Raw genomic sequence first — 20,513 nt, 5'->3', positions numbered from 1 at the left:
CTATCCCCAGCACCCCTCACCCTCACCCCGCTTCTTCCTGTCTTGGTCCCTCTGAATCTATCCCTGCCAGCCTGCCCTGCTGTGCTGGGGAAAACGCAAGGAGCCCCTGGGCAGCGGGATTACCGGGGGATTCGGGCTGTGGCAGGCAGCCACCTCGTCCCCATTGGCTGGAAAAGCCTCTTAAAAGTGGAGAAGTGCTTTCTGCCCGCTCAGCACCTGCTGGTCTCTGCCGACCTGAAACCATAAGCAGCTCCTGACCCACATCCACACTGGGAGTGCCGTGGGACACTACTTGCACCCACAGGAGGCAAGAGGGTGCCCCACACAGGGTGTCCCCCCAGATCTGCCACAGACAGCTTTGCTGGGCATCACTGGAACTGGAGGGAAGCAAGCTGAGAGGGGGATTAGCTGTCTTGTGAGGAGGTAGCTGCTCCGAAGGAAGGAGTGGAGGACAAGAGACTGCTCGACAGGTGCTAGATTCCTGCAGGCATTGTCCTGTGCCCACCATGGAGAAAAGATCCAGCAGGACCATCTAACCAGGCACCCTCATCCAGAGCCGGGAAGTGCAAACCAGTGGGAGAAGGAAGCGCTGTTGACTGAGATCTGCTTAACCCTTCGAGGCTCAGCTTGTGCTTGGGAGGTCATCGCTTCTTTCCACAGGTCAGTGGTGTGGAGGGATGGTGGCCTCAGCAGCTGGTAGGACAACTCATCCCTGGCCTGTACTCCTTTAATTCTCTAACAAATGCTTTCCCAGAGGGTTGTCTTTGGGTTGGAGAGGCTGGTGGCAGGAACTGTGGCCTTTGCACTCAATAAATGGACTCCCCACCCCATCTGTACTGTGTGGAGTCACTAAGAGCATTTACATGGACCCTCGTGGGTGCAGCTTGTCTGGCACAGTGGGGGTTTGCTGGGCATTCTCCAGCACTGGCTGCACTGTGCTCTGTGTGTGTCCAGGCACTGAACAGCTGAACCTGCTGTGGTCTTCACCCTTCTAGCCTGGGCTTGTGCCCCCTGGTGTTGGTGCAAGTCTTCCTGCAGCCAGCTGCAGCAAGGCCTGTGGCAATGCCTGCTCTGGCCCACCTCCCTGTGATGCACGAGGAAGGGCAGATGCCCATGCTGATGAGTTTTTAGGTGTATGTGAACTCACACACAGTGTTTTTACCTGTGAATAAAGCTCCTTAACTGGGGACAAAATGATGGTGGGCTGTACAGTGCGCAAAGGCAGGTGCTGGGTATGTGGTGTGACCGCTGAGAGCAGCTGTGAGCAGACAGGCATGTGTGTCATGGTGTTAGGAGCAAGGCAGCTCTTAACTGCCTGGCTCACAGCTGGGATAAATCTCCAGAAGAGGTGTGCTTTGGCATATTGGCCTTGGAGGCATCTCCGCAGGTGAGCTCCTCTGGTGCACCCCATAATTTTCAGCCAGCATAGATGCTAGCTGCAGGCAGGTAAAAGAGCTCTCATGCTTTGCTATACAGTGTTCTGTAGCACTGAACAAGTGGCTCCTGCAGGGGTGCCCTCCAGCTCCAAACTCAAGTACCCATGGATATTTGTCTAATGTGCTCTTGAAAACCTGATGCCACGGGCTCATCATTGACAGGTGGCGCTACAAAATCTCTGAAGAGCACATCACAGACAGACAAGTATTTTCTTGCTAGGATGCTGGCAGGGAGCGGCAGGGTTGAGGGAAAGATGGATTGCAATGGTTTGATTGATTAATTTGTGGTGCAGGATGAGCTCAAGAAAAGCAAGGCTGGAAGAGGGGCTTGGATAAAAAGTCTCAGGCTATGTTTGGTGGCAACTCTTATTTGAAGCAGCTATGTGCAGCAGATGGTGCAGTGGTGGAGCACCAGCACTGATGGAGAAATCACTGTGCTTTGGCAGCAGGTCACCTTTTGTACTAGACCTAGCTTGTCAGTCAGCTGGAGCTGGCACAGGAACAGTGGGCAAAATGGCAGAAACTGAGGGAGGCTATTCAGTCTGGCTGTCAGGGTTCCAGTGATCCAGAAAACACCAGTAAGGGTGAGATGGGGGAGGTAGGGGTAGATGGAGAGTGTATAATTATTCTTTTCTTCCTTGCAGTGACTCCTTGCCTCAAAAAGACCTTTATATCCCACTGTTTTCAGTTCATGCCTCTGTCCCTTGCCACGGTCCCTGAGACCTGGGCTGGAAAGGAGAGGTTAGAGTAGCCTGTGCCGGCCCCAGTAGCTCAGCACAAGAGCTGCTAGGAAACAGCCATCCAGAACTGTTGCCCCAATCCATGCTCAGAGCCAGATTCAGCTCCCTTTTTTCGTGGCTCACAGCATCCTGAAAGTTCAGGAAACTCTGCTGCAGGGACCCACAGTGGTGGCAGGCATCTGTGTGCTGCACTCTGTGTTTTCAGGAGCAAAGGCCCCCTGGAGAGGGGAAGGAGGGGTATGGCTGAGGGTGGCTGTGGGGTAGGACCACTCTTGCCAAGTAAGGGCCCTCTGCCTGGGATCTGCCCCAGCTTGTGCCATCCACACTTTTGTCTAAAGGATTTTCGTTTCTCTGACATTCAGGGCAACAGCAATTATGGGGATCAGCTCAGCTCACCCCCTTTGCTTGGAGGACACCAACAACAGGGACTTCCTTGAGAAATGCACCCAGATCCAAAACTGCCAGGTTCTAGCTATGTGTGTCACATCCATAAGACAGTCTCTGTCCCCTCAGCACTCTCTAGTGCGTATGTGACTCCTGGAATTTCCCAGAACTGCTGGTGCCAAGAGATGAGGAAGCTGTTGCCATCCTGCAGTCCTTCAGCCAAGAGAGCTGGGCTCTCAGGACCCTTTTTAGGAGTGTGCTGCCAGCAAGAGACTGATAGAAGGCAAACCAGACCCAAAAATCCCCAGTTCAGGCATGGAGAATGCCTGTCTAATCTACTTGGGAGCATCTGTAGTCTAGGTCCAGTGATGGCTTTGCGTACAGGTGTGAAAACAATCCTGGCTGACCAAGAGACTGTGGCCAATAGTGCTGGAAGGGGCAGAGACCTGGTACCTAAGGTAGAAATGAAATGCATACCCATAGCAGGCAGCTGGAGCAAAATTCCTGGGCAGCTTAAGAGCCCTGAGAGCAACTCACAAGACATCCCCTCTAATTCCCTCCTCCTCCCCACTTAGGCTTTGTTCCGGCCCCTTCGTGTAGGTACAGAGCCCTAATCTCTCTGGCATGCAAATAACCACCGTTTTTTGAGCTCTCCCCCTTCACCTATTTCGGAAATCTGGCCCCTAATGGCGGGGAGGGGAGGGAGAAGGAGAGTGCCATGCACTGGGGCCTCCTAGAGGAAAGCACAGAGGGCTTAATGGATCTCTCTGCCTCACTGCTGGAGGCTCCTACGGCAGGGCAGGTCCTGCAGGGCTCCCCACAGGAGCAGACCAGCATAGGAGAGGCTCAAAGGCAGATTTTAAGAAACAAAAAGGGTTCACACTGCTGGTCTTTGCCTCACACCATCTGTAGGCAAGGCTGGATATGAAGCAAGGGGGATCTGAATGTTGCAGATCCTGATGCTGCATCAGATGGAGCACTCCAGGCTCACCTGGGAGCCGTGACACTTCTCAGCTGTGTTTGCCCAGGGGTTATGGAGCTCTGGGCTGCCTCAGTCTCAGGGAGAGCTTCCCACCTCTGCCCAGCTGAGGCATGACCTTACACCCCAAAGCAATCCCACCTCGCCTGGCAGGATCAGGGTACAAAGCGCAGATGTGGCCCCCCAATGAGTGTCTCAGAGCTTGGAGATGGTGGGCATGGAGAGAAACCTTGTAGTAAATGTTTGCTGCTCTGCTTTTCTCTTCTCTTCTTGCAGCACCAGCAGACTTTCTCTCTCTCTCTGTCACCCTACTTCCTCCCTGCCTGCCTTTCCATTCCCAGGTTAGAAGATGGGGAGACCTGACCCAGAAGAAGGGCAACTCCCAGCTCCTGTGAAACCCCCAGATGGTGGCTGGGGCTGGATTGTGCTCCTTGGCTGCTTTGTGATCACTGGCTTCTCCTATGCCTTCCCAAAAGCCGTCAGTGTCTACTTCAAGGAGCTCATGAAAGATTTCCACGTGGGCTACAGTGACACAGCCTGGATCTCCTCCATCATGCTGGCCATGCTCTATGGAACAGGTGATGCTTGGACACACTTCCCCCTCCTCAACTCACACCTTTCCCACCCTGCCATGGGCCCAGATCATGTCCCCATGGTCTCTTCTTATGCTCACTGGCCTGGCCATGATACAGAATACAATTGTCCTACCACTTCTCTGCTGGAGGTGTGCTGCATCCCATATCCCTGTTTCCTTTGCCCCAGGAGACCTCTCAGGTCTCCCCACCTACGTCCCAGACAATTGATACAGGGTTTGTTCCCACTGCTGAAGTGCTGTTCACACCAAGTACCAGGGAACAGGGTCCAAAGGCAGGACAGAACAGAAGTCTCCACACCACCAGCCTCTCTCCCTCGGCCAGGCCCAACAGATGTGTATCTAAGCAGCCCAGCTGTGAGCTTCATCATTACAGCTTCATCTTCCCTGAGTGCCCTGCTCAGGCTGCCTGCCCCTTCCCAGTTGTCCTGTCTCCTGATCACCTACTCTCTCTCGTCTGCTTCCTCCTAGGACCAGTATGCAGCATTATGGTGAACCAGTTTGGCTGCCGGCCTGTGATGCTCATTGGTGGGCTGCTAGCTTCTGCTGGGATGATCCTGGCATCTTTTACCACCAATATCATTGAGCTTTATCTGACAGCTGGTGTGCTGACAGGTAAGAGCCTCAGGATTTGGGGGGCAACACAGGCTTACCTGGGGAAGAGCCAAGACCGTGTTGTATTTCCCTTTAGTACTGCCGTGTCTAGTATCAGGTCTCCCTCACCCATTTGCACACAGTATGGGAAGCATCTAGTCCTGAATGTTGCACATGTGAGGGATGCACCTGCTGGATCTAAACAGCCAGGGCCTGTGGTTGAGAGACAGAAGAAACCTAAGTGGTGCTCAGTGATCACGGTGACTGCGGTAAGTGGCATCACTACACAGTGGCAGGTGGAAAGAGGCAGAACTCCTGTGTAAGGCTCAGGTCCTGCCTAAGCGTGAGCACAATTACCTGATTCAAACCCACTTCAGGTGGACAGGCTGGTCTAGCCCATCTTCTGCAGGGGAAATCCACCAACATGAAGGCACAGTGGCTTGTGAGGAATACATTCATCCCATCATGGGATTTCAGGACTAGCATAGTCTGAGGGGAGTTTTCAGCTTGTTGCAAAACACATCTCATATTCTTGCACTCCGTGTCTCCCTCCTGGCTCTCACTTCCATGTAGGTCTGGGTATGGCGTTGAACTTCCAGCCCTCACTCATCATGCTGGGTAGCTACTTTGACAAGCGTCGGCCTCTCGCCAATGGACTGGCAGCTGCTGGGAGCCCTGTCTTCCTTTCCTCCCTCTCTCCACTGGGGCAAGTGCTGCTGGAGAAGTTTGGTTGGCGAGGAGGGTTCCTTATCATGGGGGGCCTTCTGCTTAATTGCTGCACTTGTGGGGCAGTCATGAGACCCCTGGATATGGGCATGAAGAGGAAGATGGGGAAAGCTCAGGACAAATATGAAGCCAAGGAGATGCTGCCCATAGGAGGGAAGTCAGAGGAGGGACTCAGCACCACTGATGGAACCAAGAAAGGCAAGAAAGCCAAGAAGAAGCCCAAGAAAGGGAAGAAGCTCCTGGATTTCAGTATCTTCTCCAACCGAGGGTTTATCATTTACACCATTTCAAAGTTCATCCTGGTCTTGGGTCTCTTCGTGCCCCCCATACTGCTGGTCAACTATGCCAAGGACACAGGTGTACCAGACACAGAGGCCGCATTCTTGCTCTCCATCATTGGTTTTATAGACATTTTTGCCCGCCCAGCCTGTGGCATGGTGGCAGGGCTGAAGTGGGTCCGCCCTCATGTGGCGTATCTGTTCAGCTTCTCCATGCTCTTCAATGGCTTGACAGACATCTGCAGTGCCAGGGCGAGCAACTACACGGGGCTGGTCATCTTCTGTGTCTTCTTTGGCATCTCTTACGGCATGGTGGGGGCCCTGCAGTTCGAGGTGCTGATGGCCATCGTTGGCTCCCAGAAGTTCTCCAGCGCCATTGGGCTGGTCCTACTTATCGAGGCTTTCGCGGTGCTCATCGGCCCACCCTCTGCAGGTAGGTGTCTTGCTACAGGTGGTTCGTTTGGCTGCCAGCGTTCCACAGCATTGCAGGTATTGGGCATGGACACAACACTTGAAGAAAGATCCTATTTCTCAATTTTTAATTCGCTCTAGAAGCTAAGAGCTGATCTCTGCCTTCACTACAAATGCTGCATAGAATCATGTTAAGGACAGGGTCAGGCACATGCTGCAGGCAAACCTTTGAGAGCCTTCATTAGGACAAAGCAAGTGTCTCTCAATTTCTCCTTGGTAGCCATGGCCTTTTGACTGGCACTGTGAATAGTGATCTCAGCTTGTTCTGATCCCAATTCCAAGGCACAGGTGTTTTGTTGTCAGTCAAGTCAAAACAGTTTGTACAGTCCCCTGAGGCATTTGCTGGTAATTTTTCTAAGAGGATTAAGACACTTGCAGCTTTTCAGCCAGTCTAGTCTCGGCCACAGACCCTAGTAAAGTCCATGCCCCACAAACAGCCCATAAAAACAGGCTGTTGAATAGAGGTGGTTGTAGATTAATGTTAAGTGTCTGATCACATGTGAGAAAGCCAAATCATGCCCAAGGCTTATTTCCAAACACAGTGCAGTTTCCTGATTTGCAAGGAAGAGTCAGGGACAAGACTATGGAAAATCCCCAGGGAGGAACCACTCTGTTCTTTCTTGTACTCCCTTCCTTCAGCTGTAGCACATGGGCTAAAGCCCATCATTGAAGACCTTGGTGTGAAAGGTCTTTTCCTCAGCACAAACCTCCAGGTAAGAGTAGAACCCACCCTCAGCAACTCCAACCAGTTCTCAAGTAAAATTTGGCAGCCAAGAGAATACCTTCTTAAATGCTAGCAATAATTCATGTCTCACTTTATAAGCTGTGGGGCAGTCAGCAGTCCCAGGCCAGGGAGGGTGAAGAAATACGTGTCTTGGAGGCAGCTGCAGGGAGAGTGGGATTTAACAGCACCTTGCCCCAAGGAGCAAGACACACCTGTGGGGTGCTAACAAGGGACATCCCTCAGCCCTCCTGCCTCAGTTCAGCTGTGCCATGGTGCTGTGTGCACGTACAGTGGCACACAGACAGCGTGGGGTCACCAAAGAACCGTGCTGGGGGCAGCCAGGTCATGTTGGGGGCTGTAGGACCCCCCTGGTGCAGGAAGCTTGAGTGCTCTGACAATCCCGATGGCTCGGACTCAGGGAGAACAGTGCTCGGCTGGGAGAAGGGGGTTGAACAGAGTGGCTTTGTTTGGTGTAATCCTCCTGAGCTGCTTCCCGCTCCGTGGGGCTGAGGGGGTTTGGCACAGGATAAGCCTCACACACACACACGCACACGCACGCGCTGGGGCACGCAGGATCCTCGCTCGCCATCCGGCTTGGCTGAACAGGGGCACATTCACCTGCGGAGGAATTCGCCACGTGACTCCCGTGAGTGCTCCAGGAGGCACCTCAGCATCTCCCAGGGCTGGTTTCAGCCCTGTAGCACAGCAGGAACTGGGGGTCACATGTGTATTTGCGAGCATGAGAGACCGGGAGGGAGAGTGCAGTCCCATGGCTGCATCCTGCCTGCAGCAAGGCACCTGTTCATGCTCCCCAGCACCAAGGACTGGGAGCTCTTCCTCCATTGCCAGCCCCAGTGGATTCAGAAAATATATATTTAGAATATCTCTGGCACAGAAATCATCAGGTGTGGGCCAACCAAAGGGATTTCTCTGCCAAAAAGAAATTTGTTCTTCCCTTCAGAATGTTTTCCTGACATAATAGCTTGAGAAATAGCAATGCCTCTCAAACTTTATTTTCTGAGACTGGCCAATCCAAATCATGAGAGGCTTTTCCCACCCTGGCTAGTAGAAGATGGCTCACCATGGAGTGGAACCCTAACATGAGGGTGTCACAATTACTTAAGCTTGTCCAGACAAGGGAAAACACCAACCATGCATGGTTACTTTACTTTCCTTTGAAGTACAGTGTGGCTCTTTCCCAGGGTGACTTTTAGCTATTCAGGCTTCTTGCCCTTCCCTTGAGGAATGGGTCCTCAGCCAAATGCAGGTGTTGCCCACCTGCACTGGGCTGTCCCTGCAGGAGTGCCTAGGCCAAATTTAACCATCTCATGTCTTCTCCAACCACCTTATGTCTTCTCCAACCATCAGGCCGCCTGGTCGATGCTCTCAAGAACTATGAGGTGATCTTCTACCTGGCGGGCTCAGAGGTCGTGCTCTCTGCTCTCTTCCTGGGTGTCGCCAGCTACTGCTGCCTGAACCGAGGGAAGAAGGAGCCTCCTCCAGAGAACAACCCTACTGCAGGAGGTGGGAGCGACACCGAGGAAGCAGAGTCCGACGTGCAGGAAGCTGAGGAGCACAGCAGCGACAACCACCAGCCAGCCCACAGCACTGACAACGCCGTGGTGGTGGCCAACGAGGAGGCCAACCACGTGGCAGAGGAGCAGAGAGGGGAGGGAGGCGGCTGTCCTGCAGGGGATGGGGAGGTGCTGGCACGAGATGGCTGCAATGCTGACCAGATGGTGGAGAGGGACAGTTTTTAGCCAGGGCAGAGAATGGGGATGTATGAAACCAGCCTTGTTTGCAAGCACCTCAGCATGGGAGGGTAGGTGGGATGCAGGGAGCAGAAAGCTGGGACAAAGGCAGATGTAAGATATAAGAGGGAGAGGTATAAGAATAGCTGGTCCTTATGTACATATGCCCATATCCTACCCAGTGATATGTCTACTTGCATCCTGCACCCATGCTGGTACAACACAGGCTCAGAGCAGCCCAAACACCAAAAAGAAAAAAATAATAATCTTCTTTCCTCACTTTCAAACCAGCTCTGGAGAAAGTCTTCTGAAGAGGCTGCCAAGGACTCTCCTTTTCCTTCTGCATTGTCACAATACAGAACACAAACAATTAGAGACTCTTTGTAATCAGATCTGGTACGCTCTGTTCTGGTGTCAGTATTTCCTTCACCCCACTTCCACGGTCTGGATAGTCTCAGTCTCACTGGCAGCACGTTTAGGAGGTGGTGTAGCTCCTAGCTACCAGGTGCCACCAGCATGGGGGTAGACACCAGGCTCTCTGCAACACCTCCCTGGGACACTGCCAAACCAGGAGACCACCAGCTCCAACCACCTCTGCCTGGCACATCTTTTGTGGATGGTAAAGCTGGGGCAGTGACACCTGATGCTGCTTCCCCAAGTAGGGAAGCGCTGTTAGAGGCTGCTGCTGAGGTACAAGAAGACACCTAAGAAAGGCTAATGCCATTAGGTGTGCAGCCCACAGTACGGAGCCCTGCTGACAGGAATAGCACCAAGCCAGCTTTATCTAGGCTCAAACGAGTCTCGTTGACGTGTGAAGGGAACAACTTGGCCCCTGCGGGGGTGGGGGTTTCAAGACAGGTAAATAACCATGTCCCAGGCGATTATCCACTGAGCAAGAATGGCACCAGACGTGCCTGTGTTTTCCTCTTAAATAGAGAAAACCTCCTTACATAAAGGAATCAAAGGTAAGGCAGAAGGACAAGCCCCAGTCCCTGAGTGCTACTAACAAGGGTGTTGGAGCACGTGGTAAGGCAGGCATGACCCCCTCACCCCCTGCTGCAGAGGTGGATTTCTAGATTCAGAGAGGACAGCCTTCCCTGGCATGCTTAAACCACTTCTAATCTGCTTTAGGACTGGATCTTTTATAAACACCCCCGGCTAAAGCTCTTTCTTCCGGTTTCCTGAACTGCTTCACCTCAGAGACCCTGGGGGAACCTGTGACTATAACAAGAGATCAAAAACTAAGCAGAGGGCTACAGGGCAGGCAGCTCGTGGGGCCACCAAAAGCTGTGTTTCATTCCTACAAATTAATGGGTAGTTGGCAGTCTGCAGGATCCATAAAGCCATTTGAACACAGCAGAGAAGTGGGGACATGATGGAAAGGGTTTCATTCTAGGTGCTCCCAAACAAAAATAGCAGTAAATGATGAGCAAAATAAAGCTGTTGAAGAGTATCAGTTTAAGAAGAGACAGAACTAGAAATTCTGAGGAGGGGAGAAGGTAAACCCTATGAGGCTGTACTCTGTCCCACCATACCTAACATCACTGTTTGAGCCAGTCATAGTCGTGACTTTGGGCTTTTTCCTACTCAAACTTCCTTAGAAACATCCCATATGAGACTAAACCCCATAACAAACCCCAGATACAAAACTCTGGGAGAATGAGAGCAGCAGCAAGGGTGCTGCTGGGGCCCTGCAGGCATTCATCCAGCGCACTCAAAGCTTTTCCCCTGCCACAAGGTAAGATTGCTGTTTCTGCTAGACCAAGTTGTTCTGCAGCTCTTTTCCCAGCAACCCCAGGCTGGATTTCCCTTATTCACTAGTATGCCCTCCAAGAAGGAGCTCACAACTTCCCAGAGGTCCAAGGTCTACCGCATGAAAACAACTGCCTTGTCAGCCACGCTGGTTGCTAGAACAAGGCCTCCTCTGTTTCCTTGTCACAAGTCAACATTTTCCATTAAGCCTCCTGCTCTTAAATTTTTTTTCACAAAAGCAAATAAAAGCCCTTAGGGTATGAGAACTTGCTACAGACAGTGTTGCAAGATTCCCAGACCTCTTCCTAAAAACCCCAGCTATGCTGCTTTACACTTTGCCTCAATGGCTTTCAGGCAGACCCCGCTGAAGCGTTTTCAGTTCCTCTCAACTGCTCTGTGTTTTGGCACAACAAACAACTCTGAAAGAGGATCAGGGACTTAATCATCAGCTGAAGCTTGTGATGCAACAGCTGAGCTGTGTGGAGAAGCTGGCCCTGGAGGGGCACAGGGATGCCACCTTGGCAGGACTGAGGCACCTGGTGTTTCCTTGGGAAGCAAAAATGCAGAGAAAGTGGTAGTACTGGAGGACTGGTACTGCTACAGCATTTGTAACTCTCTTCCTCTGGAAATCTGCGCTGCAGATTTGGCATTGAGACTGTGCACCAGTATGAGAAGAAAAAAATAGCCAGCACATGACACCCTTCTTCCCAACATTATAATTTAAGATTAAAACCAATGGAAGATAAGCAAATAAATCTCTTGCAGGAAAGGCATGAAGGACATGAAATGAAATGTCACATATTTATTATAGACAATAGTCACTACATCAGTCCTGTTTAAATTCTCCAGAGCAGCTTGACCATGGATGGTTTTTTCCAGGCACCCACAAGAGATGAAGAAGCTCCAAAAACAATCAAAGAGAAAAACAAATTAAAAAAAAATCTTGATAATAAATTAATGCCCTTAAATAACTTCTCACAACCACTAGAATGTAATGACAGAGAAGTCAAAGCGCCTGCCCCAAGAAGCACACCACTCCCGGCAGTTGTGCTGCTCACTAACAGAGGAAGTGCCATCTGCATCTGGGATTGGCCCACAGGGATGGAGGCAGGGGAAGAGAAAAGGAAGGAGGAAAGAAGCAGTCTCACCTCAGCTTTCCTTTTCCCCCATCCCTTGTGCTAGGGAATGGGAGGATAGCTGGGCTGCTGCTGGCTGGCCTAGAGGCAGCACAAAATAGATGTGCAGAGAGAAGAGCACGCTAGTCATTCTTTACACTAAAAAAATCCCAAAGCCTCTGCCTAAAGAGCATGTCTTCCTCTCTCCAGAAGGCTTTGTGTCTCCTTCTTGTTTAAAGATGGGGTATTTCCATGATGGTCCTAACATGGATCCTCAGAAGGAGCTTGAAGACAGCAAGCAGTGATGCTAACACTTCCCCACAGCACAAGGGGAGGACGGAAGGGGGCTGTTCTCACCATTTGTAATCACCTCCAAACCCTTAACCAGCTTCCATGTGCCAGAGGGGAGTGGTGCTGCCCATGTGCTCAGCAGAGTCCTGCCTGCACAGAGGCACACAGCGGTGTGGGAGCAGCCTTTCCTCCCCACACCACAATACCCAGGCTGGGTAACAGAAGTCTCCAGGGGCAAAAAGAATATCCAGGCAAACAAGCAAAGGAAAAGAGAGGAAAGCAGAAGTTGGTCCAAATCCAACCAGCTACCCCACCCAAAGCAGAGGAGGAATCCCAGGCTGGACACACAGAGAAATAATGGAGGATGAATGGCCACGTGAAATATATGTTTTCATAAGTCTGCAAAGTCCTCCCTCTGGCCATGCTGACACACTCAGGCATCATCAATGAGCTTCTCTCCATTTGTATCCTCCCTCCCACTACCCTCTCTCTCGCTCTCTCCTTCTTCCTCCGCCCCATCTGTGTACGTGTCCTTCTGCCCATAGCTGAGAGTGGTGCGGGCAAGGTCCACCTCGATGGGAAAGACATCTGCGTCCCGGAGCACGGCGTAGCAGTCGTCATAGTACTTGGACATCGTGGAGACAAAACGCTGGAGCTGGAACACGATGTCCTGAACTGTAGTGGAGACATGTTGGGGGAAAAAGTGTGAAAACTTCCTTCCCAAACAGTGTGAAGGCTGTGATCAATTATCAGGAGATGTACCATCTCCTACACATCAATCCCTTTTGGCCCCTCACGGCTGTTGTCTCAGCTACAGCCACAAAGGAGTTCTTCAGCAAAGAAGAACTGAGCTGTCTTCTGAGCTGAGACAAAGGAGGAACACAAAGGCTAAAGTCATGTCTGCTGAACTCAGTAGTGGCACCCACCATGTTTCTGGTCCAGGAGCTCTATTTTCTCTAGCACGTCCTTCCTCATCTTGGCAAAGCGCGTGCGGGCCTCCTGACGGCAGCGCAGGATGAGGCGGTACTCGTAGTTCCCAGTGCTGACCCGGTAGAGAGGCTCACCCAGAGCCTGCCAAAAACACGGCGCCGTTTTAGAGACTCCCACAACAGTGCTTGCACACACAGCCTGCCTACCAAGGTGGACTCACAATGACCTTGGGTTATTACAGACCTCTCAGGCACACGGGAACTGCTGTCAGGAAGCAGGAACCATGAGGAACACTGAGCCATGTCAAAACTGGCAGTCAGTGGGGCCGCTTTGAAGGCCAAACACACACCAACCATGGTAAAGAAAAGCATCACTACTAAGCAAATGCAAAAGGACAGGGACCTTCCAGCCCAGCATGGAGAAGTGGCATGGCTTCTTACCTGGACTAGTAAGACAGGCATTAAGAACAAACAAGTTTATATCCAGCACACAAAAATTCTGGCCTCCTCTGTAAGGTTTGCCCTGTATGATTGCATAGTGAATTACGTATCTACACAGGGAACCCGCTGGTATCTACAACCCTCCAGACATAACGCTGGAAACCAAAAGCAAGCAGGGACCTATACATTGTCCTGCAAAACAGTTTGGAAAGGGGCTAAGTCTGTCAGAAATGAAGCATCATTCCCTTGCACCTGCAAACATAACATACAGAAAATTCCATGCCCCAGTCTACCGCTTGCTAACACACACTGCACGTGCCAAAACCCAAAGCTGTTGTTCTGCTGGGCAAGATGGGGATTCTCTCCTTTCCATTTTGAAGCAAACATAGAATGAAGGATTGGGTTAGGAGTCTGATTCCTTCTTAGCACTTGGGAACTAGGCATTCCAAAAAATTAAATGCCTGCTCTTAGATTGCTACATAGGATAAAAAAAGAAGCTACTTTCATGCAGGGAAACTGGAATTTATGGGATACCTTTAGCTATTTTAAACAGAGCTGTTAAGGATTAAAGCCCTAAAACCCCAAACCCCCTATTGCTAAGAGAGATCCTTTAATCAATTTACTTCACTTAAAAATGCAGTTTCGCATACATTTTGCGGAAGAGAAGCTAAATCTCCATTTCTCAGAAATGAGTCCATAATTAATGATAAGCTGCACACTACACACAAATGGAATCTGTGAAGATAACACCTTAATCCTCCTTACATAACCTAACAGTACTTAAACACTGAGAAAAGCAACCACTGAGCAAACAAGCTGCAGTGCTTACCAGGCAGCATTTAAGGATCCCCTATTTCTAATACATTAAGAACAAATGTATGCAATTCCTTAGCATGCATCCACTAGTTTGGATGCTGACAGGCACAGGAGTTTTGCAATTGTACTGATACTCACAATGCAGCTGTACTCTTCATCATCCATCTCTTTGACTTTCAGGCAGTAAGACTTTGCAGAATTAAAGGTTAAAAAAAAAGAAAAAAGCAAAACAAGAAGGAACTATTAAAAATCAGAAACAACTTCATCATCACCCAATACCCATGAGGTTGTACAATTCCAAGCCTTCCTTCCTTCAGTAGAAAGACTCTGAAGAAAGCACAGTAGGAAAAATCCTGTGTTCATCTACTCTTTGGGAAAAGACAGTACAAGAAAAGTATGAGATGGGAATAAATAAAGAAGGAAAGAAAAAGATTAAGGAAGGATTGATTAGGAAGAGATTCTGCTATATCCCCTTGCCTTAGGGCTGCAGCTCCAAGTACTTCTCTCAGTGGGCAAAAAGAAATAGATTCCTACAGTTACAGAATAGGCGCACTGAGCAACCTCAGCCCTTTTGGGTAGAAAACAAGGGCTGAGTGGAATGGAGAAAGGAAAAAAAACAAAGGCAACGTCTAAATTAAAGCTAATATGATTTGACAGTTGTTTACTTTGGCTAAAGAAAGAGTCCAAAATTACCTGAAAAATATGGATTGGGGACCTCTTTAGAGGAGTTCAAGAGCCTAAGCTGAAGAGGAACTATTTAGAAATAAATCAGGAAATAATTTTGATCATGTAGAAAATAAGTTATGTGGTACTTACCAGTGAGAAGAGCTAGGTTAAAAGCAGGTGTTTTTTTATCTGAGTCTGGCAGTAAACAAAGAACTGGAAAAAACAGGGCATTCTCTCATGGATTATGGAAGGATGGATTTGTGATCACATAGGCTAGATGTGATTTCAGGATGATTCTATGAAAGTTAATTTCAACCAGCACTTAGGAATAAACAAAAACCAAAAAACAAGCAGCTCACCAAATATTCAAACTTGACATCCAGGTATTTTTTGATAGTCAGCCTTGTGTCAGGAATGGCTTTATTCAGATAGGTATTCAAGTCAGTGAGCATCTGCAAGGGAAACACCCCGTTGCTGAATTAAGATTAAAAAGCATGACTATAATTCAAGTGCAACATTCTACCCAGCACGGGTCATGAGGCTGCCTCGAGTTAACTCTTCTTTGAACTACAGCATATTTGAAAGAAGATACTTGATCATGGCTCAGAATGGTTAGAGCCTCCATTACTGACACCAGCAAGTGGTTCCAGTGCTAGAAATGCCTGCCTCACTTCTAGCCTGGATTCATCTGCTTTTGACTCATTTTATTTTCAGCTGCAGCTCTCCCTGATTCAAAGTTTCATAACCCAGCACTGTCCATCCAACACAGCACTGAAAGTGTTGCCCAAATCAACACTTAAATTCTCTCTTTGCTAAACGAAGTGCACTGATCCCCTGGAGACTCTCACTCAAATACATGGATTGAAATTCTTACATTGCTCCTCAGTTGCTTATCTGAACTCTTTTAGTGACACAATGCAGTTATGGGTGCCAATATCATGTACTACACTGGTCACACTCCTCCCTCATCCCCAGAAGAAAAGGAGAGGAATATACTCATGTGCAGAAGTCATGGGACAAGGTTGATATATTCATTATGTTACCTCTCATGTTCTTTTCATTTTGAAGAGAGCTCCCTGAAGGAAAGCAGACAAAGATCCTTCTTCCCACAATGAATGAACTTTTAAGACTACACCTTTAAAGACAGGCTTCTGCCTTTCTAGATTCCCCTCTTCTCCAAACTCTTTACTCCTTTGGTTAAATTCTTTACCGGCTTAATTGTTTTCAGAAGGTGAATCCCAAACTTCTCAATGTTGCGATGGGCATCAGCAAATTTCACAAAGGCTTCACTGGCAGCAGGTTGTGGTTCCCGTACACCAATGACAGAGAAAACATCTCCAAATGCTGCATGAGCAGAATAATACAGACAGATGAATGAAGAGGTGAACCCCAAGAAAAATCTTATCTCCAGTATTAGAATTGCCTCCCATAACCATACAATTAGCTGTGGGATAATGCTACATATTCCCTAAATAGCAGTGTTGGGCAGGACATTTCCCAGTGTCTCATATGAAGGACAGGGCCTGTGTTAGCATTGGCAATGCAGCAGAGCATCCTTTCCCAGCTCGTTTCTGCAACCCTTTGTTTTCTTTGAGTGAGGGAATCACACGACTAAGTACTAACAAAAACTCCTGAAACTGAAGGTCAAAGATTTGTGCTCCTTTGCTCAAGATTCCTTACCTCTGTGTGTCTGAGATAGCTCAAAAAAAGCCCTGAGAAGACTCTTGGTGTGCTCTGTCAAACCTGTGATGGAAGTCAGAAAAAAACATGTAAGTCACTTCACTGAAACACAATGAAAGCATCGTTCTCTCCCATCCGGAGTCTGATGGAATGCCAAGTTTACCTTTGTATAACTCTGCAGTCCTCTCCAGCTCCTCTAATCTCTTCACTAGTCCATCTGAATAGAAGCAAGAATCAGAATACAGAATTACAAGTCACATTCAGGACATGGCTAAGACCTGACTGGGTGGAAAAATACTGGTTTCATATATTTGGTTCAAATTTCCCTCGCCCCTTCATGCCTGTCCTGTGATACAACATGGGAAGCTTTTAAAATGACTGCAAACTAATTTTATGGTGTGGAGTCATGACCTATAGGCCTTCACTAAGTTAGTCCCTGCTTTAAATTAATCTGACCTAAGATAACATTTAAGTGGCCACAAGGACAGGCTATATCACTCAGGAAGAGCAGAGACAATCACAACAGCAAGGCAGAGCAGAAGAAAAGAATGTGGACCATGCAAGCAAGAATAAAAAGTAGACAAACACAGGAGAGTAAGCACTCCATTATGAAAATGTCCTCCTGGACAATACTTACCATTGCAAAGTATGGCTCGGCTTAACCCCAGGGCATCGGCTGTCCCTGAGCTCATGTTCTCTACCAGTCGGTGCTTTACCTTCTTCAACACTACCAAAACAAAGTTACAAACAAGCAGCAGGGTCACTTCCATGGGCGTGAAAAGCTCACCAGCACATTTCACTGTTTTTCCAGGCACTGGATAAACTGCAGTTAACTCAGTACTGAGGCAGCAAGAAGAAAGAATAGCACAGAAACAGGACACTCTGGTCCAGCCACGCATAACACATATTCTGACTTGCCTATCTGCTCTGCCCTCACATCCTAAACACTTCAATCAATAGAGCTCCAGCAATTCTTCTGGTAGACTGTCCCAATCAATCACTTTGCTATAACCAAAGCACTGATCTTGATATTTGGAACAAAACTTTGCTTATGCCGTCTGCTGTATTACTTCAGCTGAAGTCAGGAGATGAGGCTGAAAGACAATCAGGATTTAATGCTCAGTGTTGTCTCTTTCCTTACTTTTACTTTTTGAATCCTAGTTAAACCCTTTGGCCACCTCTTGATAGAATTTCTGTTTTTGGTTGTCATACATTGCAAACTACTAGAGACATCTATGCCCTCCTTGGAACCTGATGACTCAGCCACCTTTATTTACAAGCAGACTTGCCTGCAGATCCCAAGAATTCAGCTGAAGCCATAGTGTACTGGAAAATACCATATTCTCATCACACTTCTGTTTTCCAAGAAATCCAGCTCACTACTCACAATTTTCCAGAACTCCTGTCAATTTATTAGCAGCATAATCACCAGGAAAAGAAATGAGAGCAAAGAGAGTGGATAGATTTTGCTGAAAGTGAGAAAGGCAGACCATATAACAGACAGATGTGTAGGCTTAGTTCAAAACCAGACACTTCGTTTTAGCAATAAAGGCTCTCCTGTCTCCCATAAAATTTATGTTTGTACAAAACTCAGTGTAGATAGGTATTTCATCACTGTTCTCCAAGCTTAGAGATCACCACCAATGCCTTTCAATTGACACATTTCTGTGTACATCTAAAAACAGGTCAGCATAACATGAATTAAAAATAAATTAAGTTATTATGCAGTTGAGATTCATCATCCATGCTAAACACAGCACAGGAAAAACAAGCCTCCTACAACAACAGTTAAATCTTGACTTAACTTTCAAGCCTATTTCAGAAAGTCAGGGAAGGATTTTTTTTAAACCTGTAACTCTGTTTGACAGTATCCATTTGAAAACTACTGAGTAAAGAGCAAAAAACAAAACGGAATTTTACTTTGGTTTTAGCTGGGACCAATCTTTCACCTTTCCACATCAGTTTATAACACTCTAGGGAGAAAGAAGCCAGTCTTACCAATATCCAAAGACTTGCCCTGCTTTGGGTCAGCCTGAAGCTTGTTGTAGTGTATTGTCACTTCTCCCTGCAGAAAAAGCAAATGCCAAACATCTGTGCTGGAAGCAGGCAGCTGTGGCTCCCTTTACCCAAGGACAATAAGCTGCCAACTATGACCCAGAAGCTCCAGTGTCCCCCTCCTACCTCTCACCTTTACCATCTGTATCATCTTGGCCACCTCCACTTTGGTCTTCCCTTTGACAGATTTCCCGTTGACTCCTGTGATTTCATCCCCGGCTGCTACGGTGCCGTCTAAGGCTGCTGGGGTGTTATCAAACACCTAAGACAGAGCACAGGCAGTTTGCAATCAGGAGAAAGGCTAATGCAGAGCTAAAGACCACAAACCAAGAGGTGGGCTGGTCATCTTGTTCTTGCCCCTGGGATGTGCCTCCTCTAGCACAGGATTTCCTGATGTTGGGAATCTGCTGTCACACTGCTCCCCTGTGAATTCTAGCATGCTCTCCACGGAGTAGGATAATTCCAGAAGGCCTAATTGAATTCTTCCACACCTACCAGGTACAAGAGTAAGGAAATCTTTTCACTGAAAAGTCAGATGTCATCTCCCACTTTGAGAAAAACAAACAGCATAGAGCTCTCTCTCCACACTTCCCATCTCTCAGGCCAACACTGTTTTAAGAAGATGGCTTATTTTTCTTCCCCAGGTGCCCACCTGGACAATGTAGAGACAGGGGCAGTACTGTGCTCCTCCTCCAATGCTGATCCCAATCAGGTTCTGGGAGTCCTTCTTCAGGGTCACTGTCCCAGGTACAGTGGGGATGCCCCTACAAAGAGAACGGAATAACTGAACGTAGGCAGAGCTGCCCGTATATGAAACAACTCTGCTATCTGAGTCAGTACAAATGGAAAACATCATGAGCACTGCACATCTGAATTCATTCCTTCACCTCTGCCACTGAGTATAACAGCACGGGAGATACCTGTGCTATCCTCTTCTTGGGATTGATTGCCTGCAAGGATTAGAGGTGGAAGAGACACCCTCATCCATCGCTAGGCATTGAAGAAACACTACCACACTTTAGTGTTTCTCCTGCACTTAGTGCCGGAGTGAGAGGGCAACTTGCAGAGCATAAACGTGATACAAATCAAGTGCTCTATGTTAAATGCAAGGCACTCACTGCAGAGCAACGCATTCTCCTTTGCTGACCAGCACTGCAATGCCTCTTCCCCAGTCTCCAGAAGGAGCAGGAAATCAGCACTGAACAGGAAGTCTGATGGTCAGCACAGTGTCAGGCACAGGTAAATTTATCAACTCTCATTAGATCTTGGCTGCAAAGCCTACTTCTATTGTAATAAACACCAGGAAAAGATATGTGAAATACTCACAGCTTATCTTCCTCAATATCATAGTCCAAATCTGCAAACATTGTTTTGCTTCAGTGGAGCCCGTTTGTCTGAACCTGCTTATTCCAAACTCCCTAGGAAGAAAGAATAAACCAAATAAATGAATGATCCCAATAAAAAAACACAGAGAACCAACCTGTCACCCTTATTAATCTCCTTCTACTTTTTTGGAATGCCACATTGTAGTCTCTGCTTTTATATCAAAAGATGAAAACCGAGTCAGGTGTCCCTGGTTCTCTGCTCGAGAAGAAAGTCCTTGAGTTTGAATGCTGCATGTTCCAAACCCAAGACTGACAAACCTGCAGCATTTCCAAAGCACAGAACAAAACGTGGTCCCTTCCCGAACCTGCTTCTTCCCACGCTCGACCTGCACCACGGCTGCTCAAGACACTCAGTTTTATCCCCGACATCCATCACACATCTCCGTGTTCTCGACTTTCACAGCAAGTCACATCACTTTTTGACGTTCACCGCCACTCTCGGCAGGCCGTGTTCAAGCTTTCCACCCAAAGCCTCATTATTTCCCCATGCACAAAACCCCTTCCCACTTAATTTCGGGCAGTAATTAGCTGGCACGTTTGGGTTCCGCCCACCCTTCGGCGGCGTCCAAGGCACGGTGACGCCGGGAAGGTGGTCACCTCCACCGCACCCCACCCTGAGGGACCAGGGCTTCACCGGCTGCTCACCGTGCCGCAAACCCCGAGACGGGGCCGGGCAGGGGCTGCGGGCAGGGGCTGCGGGCAGGGGCT

At 48.6% G+C, this 20,513-nt stretch overlaps 2 protein-coding genes across 6 annotated transcripts in view; one reads left to right on the top strand and one right to left on the bottom strand.

Annotated features, from left to right (window-relative positions):
- Positions 1–3,830: 3,830 nt before the first annotated feature.
- LOC131591702 (monocarboxylate transporter 3) lies at positions 3,831–8,684 on the top strand. Its single transcript, XM_058862657.1, has 4 exons — positions 3,831–4,117; positions 4,603–4,746; positions 5,299–6,162; positions 8,293–8,684. Exons 1-4 carry the CDS (start codon positions 3,889–3,891, stop codon positions 8,682–8,684), a joined length of 1,629 nt encoding a protein of 542 aa, XP_058718640.1. The 5' UTR covers positions 3,831–3,888.
- A 2,499-nt stretch (positions 8,685–11,183) lies between these two features.
- The window catches only part of LOC131591706 (PRKCA-binding protein), a 30,181-nt gene continuing 20,851 nt past the window's right edge, over positions 11,184–20,513 (bottom strand). For 2 of the 5 annotated variants that reach the window (XM_058862664.1, XM_058862661.1), the window contains exons 2-13: positions 19,747–19,838; positions 19,073–19,184; positions 18,554–18,682; positions 18,364–18,430; positions 17,003–17,092; positions 16,529–16,582; positions 16,366–16,428; positions 15,896–16,029; positions 15,045–15,137; positions 14,158–14,208; positions 12,760–12,904; positions 11,185–12,508 (exon numbers count right to left, since the gene is read on the bottom strand). In XM_058862664.1, the coding sequence (XP_058718647.1) occupies positions 12,267–12,508; positions 12,760–12,904; positions 14,158–14,208; positions 15,045–15,137; positions 15,896–16,029; positions 16,366–16,428; positions 16,529–16,582; positions 17,003–17,092; positions 18,364–18,430; positions 18,554–18,682; positions 19,073–19,184; positions 19,747–19,787 (1,221 nt within the window). In that variant the 5' untranslated portion in view covers positions 19,788–19,838 and the 3' untranslated portion in view covers positions 11,185–12,266. Of the gene's footprint in view, positions 12,509–12,759; positions 12,905–14,157; positions 14,209–15,044; positions 15,138–15,895; positions 16,030–16,365; positions 16,429–16,528; positions 16,583–17,002; positions 17,093–18,363; positions 18,431–18,553; positions 18,683–19,072; positions 19,185–19,746; positions 19,839–20,357; positions 20,471–20,513 lie in introns of those variants that run through there. The other 3 variants (XM_058862663.1, XM_058862665.1, XM_058862666.1) reach the window with 3 other exon arrangements.

The sequence above is a fragment of the Poecile atricapillus genome, chromosome W (genome assembly GCF_030490865.1).
Source record: "Poecile atricapillus isolate bPoeAtr1 chromosome W, bPoeAtr1.hap1, whole genome shotgun sequence".
Classification (NCBI taxonomy): Eukaryota; Metazoa; Chordata; class Aves; order Passeriformes; family Paridae; genus Poecile; species Poecile atricapillus.
Note: the sequence above shows the minus strand (reverse complement) of the source record. Positions and strands in the feature narration are given on the sequence as shown.

Excerpts from the sequence above, each read along its gene's own strand:
- LOC131591702 (XM_058862657.1), top strand. The coding sequence starts at position 3,889 with ATGGGGAGACCTGACCCAGAAGAAGGGCAACTCCCAGCTCCTGTGAAA. Across the intron at positions 4,747-5,298 it reads GACAGCTGGTGTGCTGACAG|GTCTGGGTATGGCGTTGAAC; the intron begins GTAAGAGCCTCA and ends ACTTCCATGTAG. Across the intron at positions 6,163-8,292 it reads CATCGGCCCACCCTCTGCAG|GCCGCCTGGTCGATGCTCTC; the intron begins GTAGGTGTCTTG and ends TCCAACCATCAG.